The sequence below is a fragment of the Sinohyriopsis cumingii genome, chromosome 8, assembly GCF_028554795.1.
Source record: "Sinohyriopsis cumingii isolate HCF-2022 chromosome 8, ASM2855479v2, whole genome shotgun sequence".
NCBI classification, from domain to species: Eukaryota; Metazoa; Mollusca; class Bivalvia; order Unionida; family Unionidae; genus Sinohyriopsis; species Sinohyriopsis cumingii.
The window spans coordinates 63034666-63042023 of record NC_142968.1 but is presented as its reverse complement, the minus strand read 5'-3'; the positions used below and the strand labels follow the sequence as shown (position 1 = coordinate 63042023).

At 32.8% G+C, this 7358-nt stretch overlaps 1 protein-coding gene across 1 annotated transcript; it reads left to right on the top strand.

Moving 5' to 3' along the window:
- Window positions 1-3198: 3198 nt before the first annotated feature.
- LOC149793674 (uncharacterized) lies at window positions 3199-4627 on the top strand. The gene is made up of 2 exons (XM_089969037.1): window positions 3199-3386; window positions 3835-4627. Exons 1-2 carry the CDS (start codon window positions 3199-3201, stop codon window positions 4625-4627), a joined length of 981 nt encoding a protein of 326 aa, XP_089825163.1.
- Window positions 4628-7358: the final 2731 nt, after the last annotated feature.

Sequence of the window (7358 nt, the reverse complement as noted above, 5' to 3'; positions counted from 1 at the left end):
GACATTTCATACATTTTTATTGACCATCTTTAATAAGACTTACATTGAAAAATGTAATATACAATATTTTACAGGTTAAAGATGTCATATGACAGCATTCTTTTGCATACCAGGACCCAGTAACGTGGAATGAATTGCCCACTGAACTTAGACAGAAAGATACAGTGATCACATTCAAGAGGGCTCTCAAAACTCACTTATTTCAACTGCAAGAACAAACTTAAAGACCTAATAATGTTTCCTACCTTAAATATTCTCAGCATGTTTTTTTAATGTTTTCTAATTTCATGGTGTTTATTTTTGTAATCATATCATTATATGTTTTTTATCTTATAGGTGTTGTATAATGTTGTCAAGCGCTTAGAGCTTCTAAAGATTAGGCGCTACACAAAGTCCTCATTATTATTATTATTATTCTGAAAATACTGAAACTATTTGAATTAGCAACAGTGGACGTCACTAGAGAGCACTGGTGAACAAGATTAACGTTTTCTCAAAATGTCGACCTCATTACACCCGGTACTTTCTCCGCTTTAATATGTAAAAAGACAATTACATCCGAATGTATTCATGATTGAAAGGTCAAATGTCTATATTTAGTGTATATGACACTGGGCCATTTCTACAACTTATTCAGTGGAGAAAAACGAAAAATGAATTTTTCAAAACGCTGAAAAACTTAATAAACGAACATATATGCTCACCTACGCCCACTTTTTAAATACTTTGGAGTTCTTTTTACAAGAATAATGGTAAAATGTGTGCGAATATTTGCAGAAAACCCACGAATTACAGCTTTTTCAAAGGTCACCCATGCCAGCAAGAATGGTAACTCTTCCCGGCACATGGGTACGTACAAAATGTAAACAATGACAACAATGCGACATAATTTGGGTTAAAAAACACATGAAAACTTGACTGTATGAAAAGGCAGACGTTTATAGCAAGGAATAGGATTATACCTTCGTACTGTCATTCATTATACCAAACTTATTACAAAATATTTGTACAACTTTTGTTGTGTAATATATTTTCAAGGTTAGAGACTCGACGGGAGTATCACTCACCAACTCGGTGATACTAGACGTATTGATAATATGTATGTGATTGTGATCACTGAGATATTGTCAATGTCAGGTCATCTGTTCTACGTACGGTTCTTATCTAGAGACACTGGTATTAAAATTAAAATGTTCATGTTTAGTAGGGACGGAAAAGAGGTAAAAGTTCAACTATTTTTCAGAATTTTGAAGAATGAAAACAAATTCATTTAAAATTGTCATGTCATTTTTTGTGAATATCAATATGAATATTGTCATCATAAGCCAAGGAATAGAGAATTGATCTGTAGTATTTCTCCATTTAAACAAATACATAATCATAAATGTTTCTTGAGAACCAACTCAGTGCCAGTTTCTTCTCTATCTCTGATACCACAATTGTCTTTACTTAATGAACTAAGTAATATTGCTCAAATCAATGGTCAGAATTATTATGAAAATAGCACAAATTTAGGACATCCAAAATGTAATGCTGCACCATCCTAAGTTGACACTATAGAAATCCTGACTTACTGTAATGAAAACTTAGTGGAAAACCTTTTGGCATTGATTTTATTTTATAGGTAGGTAAACTGACCAAATATATTTTATGATAACTAAATTCTAAAATAGCAATTATCATTTACTAAATTGTGATTTCAGATAAATGTATATATGTACAAGAACACTGTAATGAATATGCACTATTGGTTTTAAGAGTAACATACAATTTCAACTTGGCATGACTCATGATTATGCTATTGCATACAAAAATGTTATGGGGCGTGTGATAAAAAGGCACAGAAAGTCTTCAGAAGTAGCTGGAACATAGAAAAAGTAAATTTATATTTGAAGCTGAATGTTCACAACACATTTATGTATAACCATATGTAAAAATATGCAACTTTCAGCATGAAGTAACATGAGGTCAAGAATTTTCAAAAAGTGACCAAAGACCAATATTAAAAATGGTGGACAGTACATGTATTTGAATGCTTCCTGTGAATTTATTTGAGAAGATACAAAGATGGGCTCATTTTTTAAATCTGCACACTCAAATTAAGCAGAAAATATTCTATTTTAAAAGCAACATATAATTTCAACTTGTGTATGACTCAAAAATATAATATTTCATGCAAAAATGTTGGGGGGGGGTGACGAAAAGGCACAGGGGGATGCTGAATTACCTGGAACATATAAAAAGTAAATTTATTCTTGAAGCTGAATGTTCACAACACATTTATATATAACCATATGTAAGAAATATGCAAATTTCAGCTTGAAATAACACGAGGTCAAGAATTTTCAAAAATTGCCGAAGACCTTAAAAATGGTGGATGGTACATGTGTTTGAATGCTTCCTGAGAATTTATTTGAAAAGATATCATAAAGATGGGTTCATTTTTTAAATCTGCACACTCAAATTATGCAGAAAACATTCCATTTTTATATATTCTATAATTATGAAAAAATCATCCCCTGTTGCTATTTGAATCAGAAAAAGAAAATTACATCAAATATCGGGCATGTCCAGTGAAACGCCTATCTAAGGTAACTGAAACTATGATTAAGATGCATGAAATGGATGTAATAAAAAAAATTAGTATTGCCAAATATTATGCATCTTTAGGATGTCTTCAAAACGAAATGCATGTATATTGATAGTCTTTAACATCATTACTGATGGTTTGAATTTCAAAACACAATATGTCCACCTGCATGCAGTACTTAAATAATGAAAAAAAGATACTAAGGGGCCAAGTATTACTCCACTGGAAAAAAACAAGCATTTTTGGATCTTGTTGCATCCAACATCATCAACATATATATAATGCAGTACATTCATTAGGATATGTGGAATATCAATTATGTTTTAAAAAAATAACAACCTCATATTAATAAAATTGCAAATAAATATTAAATAACTGATGAATTATGGTTAAGTACACATCACATATAAAGGACTAAATAATAAACTAACTGAACTTGTGGCCAGTTGATGTAAAAAGTCTTGCTAATTATATAATTACTTATTTTTCCCCCCATTTTATAGGCATTAGGAATAAGACAAACCTACTTGTACCGCCTAAAGAAAGAGGATGAAAATGAAACATTTATAAATGATTCTATGCACCAAAAAAACAAACAAGAGCAAAAAATGTACAAGAGGAAACTAGATGACTTTGATGAGGATCTGGTAACCAGAACAGTCCATGACCTATACATGCAAGGAAAACCAGTTGCTCTTACCAAGTTAAAGATTGTTCTAAGAGAAAAGGGTGTGGATGTCTCACAGACAAATGTCCGCAAAGTACTAAGAAGACAAGGATTTCGCTATTTAATAAAGTTTACATTGATTTTTTATAATGTCATTGCCGGTATTATTCAAATCATAGATAAAAGAGAGATAATAATAATTTTAAAAAATAGCAATGTAATTATTTTATGTAATCATGATAAATGCATTTGAAATACAATTGTTAAATGGGTGTTTTTATGTAACTGAGTTAAATATTATGTTGAATAACTAGGTGAATTATTTACTCTATTGGAACTAATGTTGCTAGTGAACATTAATCTTGACTGCCAATTGTGGCAAGGCAATTTTTAAAGATATATTCATATCTTTTAACTATATAATCATAATGTCATAAAATTATTTAAAAAATATTTGGTATCTACTACCTATTGATACAATGGAGTCATCAGTACCCATCTAACATTATCTTTCACTAACCTTAATAGTACCTGTGCTTTTCTTTTCTTCAATATAATATTGTCTTTCTCTTTGCAGATATAGAAGAAATGTTACTGGACGTAAATTCATGGTGGAGCGTGATGAAGTGATTGACAAGCGCCATGCCTATTTACGTAAAATTAAGAAACTTAGGGAACAAGACTGTCATATTGTCTACTTGGATGAGTCTTGGATTAATACTCACCAAACAGTTAAGGGAGGATGGGAGGAAGAAAATCATGTATCCACCAATACTCTTGAGCCATTTTGTAAATCAACTGGAAGTTTTGTCCCCTCTGGGAAGGGCTCTCAACTGATAATTGCTGATGCTGGTTCATCACAAATGGGACTCATACCAGGCTGTAGCCTGGTATGCGAGTCCAAAACCAACAAAGGTGATTACCATGATGAGATGAATGCAGAGTGTTTTACTGAATGGTTCAGGGACACACTTATCCCAAAACTGGACAGGAACTCAGTCATCGTAATGGACAATGCAAGCTATCATTCCCAGCTTGATTTTCAGTCAAAGGCTCCAAGTAGCTCTAGCCGTAAAGCTGAGGTTCAAGCCTGGCTTGATAGACGCAAAATTCATTATGATTCTGAAATGTGTAAGGCTGAGCTCTTGGGCTTAGTAAAGACCAACAAGCCTAATCCAAGGAACATAATTGATGAACTTGCATCTCTTCATAGTCATGAGGTGCTACGTCTACCTCCCAGGCACTGTGAATTGAACCCTATCGAGTTAGTTTGGGCTGATGTAAAGAGCTATGTTGCCAGGAACAATTCTTCCTTTAAAAAGGATACCATCATAACCCAGTACAGCCAGGCCAGGCCAAAGAATCGATAGGGTTCATTGGCAAAAAATCGAAAGTCATGTAATCAGGGAGGTAAAGGAAAAATTTTTGGAAGTTCATGGCATCTAAGAGGATGAGGTAGACCCAGTAATAATTGAACTAAATTACAGTGACAATGATGACACAGACTCTGAAGAATCATTTGATTCAGGTGACGAAAAATTGACAGATGATGATGACCTCTCTGATGCCATATCAATGATGACAGCAATGACCATGACATTCCTTGTAATATTTGTCAACAGAGAGAGCCTCCAGGTTTGAGTGCAAGAATCAGGAATGTGAGTTGGCATGAATGAGTTATGTGAGAAGTGGGTACATGACAAATGTTGCAAAGAATTGAAAAATAAATCATTGTACGATCGGTGCTGGGCAATCCTTCACAACAGAAGTTTTGAAAGTTAACATCATTTATAAATACTGAATGAAAAGGACAGTTGCTCTGAAACATTTTCAACCTAATCATTTGAAAATAATCTGTAACTTGTCATCTGCATGTATGGTTTTCCTTGATTATACAGTCATGGATAGTTTTAAAAATCTCAAAGTCATCTAGTATCCATATTACAATTTTTTAAATTATTGAAATTTTATGAAAATTATGATGAATAAATGTAATATGTATAGTGATGGTAGTTTCCTATGAAAATGAAAAGATGTACATATGTATACCATCAATCACACAGATACACTAAGATATAATTCACTGTAACACACACACAAACATGTGCTTGTGTGTGCATGTATATGTACACAATCACTGCAAAATTTGCAATGTTTTGAATTCGTTAATAAGGAATTTTTTCATTGCAAGAAAGTCATAAATATGTGTACATGTTATTATTGAATAAACATGTACCTACAATATGAAGCATTATTATCATTTATTTGTTACATGTATTGATGTCATATAATAACAACAGCTACATTGTAATGAAGTAATTTTTTTCTTCATATAATTTACTTGAAATGAAATAAATATTCAAGAAAATTTAAAGTGGTTATATTCTCATAATATTTTCACCCAATATATTTGACAGCTTTACTAGTACTGTCAACTTAATGATCAATGTTTCCCATTATGAATTCTATCATAATGTTACGATACTGATTATGGAGGTTACTGTAAACAATAATCATGTTAACATTTCATTTATTGTGGACAAAAAATATTTGAATGAACAGAATCTTCACTCATGACTGTGACATTATAAATTATGTTAAAAAGGTTTTGGGAAGTTGCTAGTCAAATACTTCATGTACAAATAAGTATCAAGTTTCTCTTATAAAATGACCATAACATTTACTATTTTATGATGAACCAATGAAATTGAATATTATCATTAAACCATACATTAAATAATTGTTCATAAGGCCCCCCCCCCAATTTTGTTTTCTAATTTCCGACTGTCCTTGATTTTGTTGCTGACACTGTCATCCAACCCAACCCAGTTTTACAAATTATTTTACAAAACAGATTTGCGTACAGTAATACCTCGTGCATCTGCGTTTCTGGATTCGCGAATTCACAGATTCATGAAATTTTCACTGGTACCCTCTATGTACACGTTTTCTTTATTTTATTGAATTGTACCTTCGTTATATGACTTCTGTGACATATGAAGTTTACTTAGTTTATCACAGATCACTGCCATCTCACCGCTGTCTGCGTGGGTTCGAGTCTCGGATTCGGCTAATGTGGGTATGTGAGAAAGTTTGCCAGTAGCTTCTCGTGGGTCGGTGGTTCTTTCTGGGGTTTTCCTGGGTTCTTCCTCCACCATTATAACTGGCCGCCATGTATAGCCTATCGTGTGCTGAAAAATGGCGTTAAACCCTACAACAACAATAACAACAACAACCTAGTTTGCCTTCCTGACAAAGACAAAGAAAACGTCAGTCATTAAGTTTACAGTCCCATTCGTTACTTGGTTTTACCGTACTGTGAGTGCAAAAGAAAACGGCAGCCAATGAATTGGTATAGGGTAATATTAGTATACATGTACCGTACTGTAAATGCGCTAGTGTGGCAAATGCCCATTAGCGATACTTTACTCTATTTTTACGTCAACTTTTTATTTCTCTTTTTAAGGGTAATGTATTAAGCTAACTTTTAAATGAAATTAAAGTGCTTTGGGAGCATGATTTGGGTCATATTTAGGGTTTAAACCCTAGAAATAAGCATTTATTAGCATTTTTAGTGACTTGTACCAAACATTCGTGATTCCTCCTGATCCGCGACTGGTTCTGGAACCTAACCTCGCGAATGTTCGAGGTATTACTGTATGTTATAAGTCTCTATAGGATCTCTCTTGTATTATTCTTCATTAGGACAACACTGTTTTGGGCAGTGCTTTATATATTGCTTGCTACAAAAGTTAAATCTCACCTTTTACATTATATGCATCGATAAAATTTCTAAAATTGTAAATAGTGTTCCATTGAATAGATCATAATTAATGGGCAATGACTGTTCTGGAGCATCATTTTCCACATCAGTGGGTAGCCATGATGTATTAAGTTGAACCAGTGTCCCTCTTTTTTGAGTCACAATCATATTATCAGATCCATCTTCTCTCATTATTTTGGGTTTTATGCAAGTAGGCTATATCCTGGTTTGAGGAAAATAATACATTAAATACATCAGCAGGATTGTCATTAAATACATTCATCCAGAAATAATGATTATTCCAAGAAACTCAAATTATATATCAAATATATATGTAT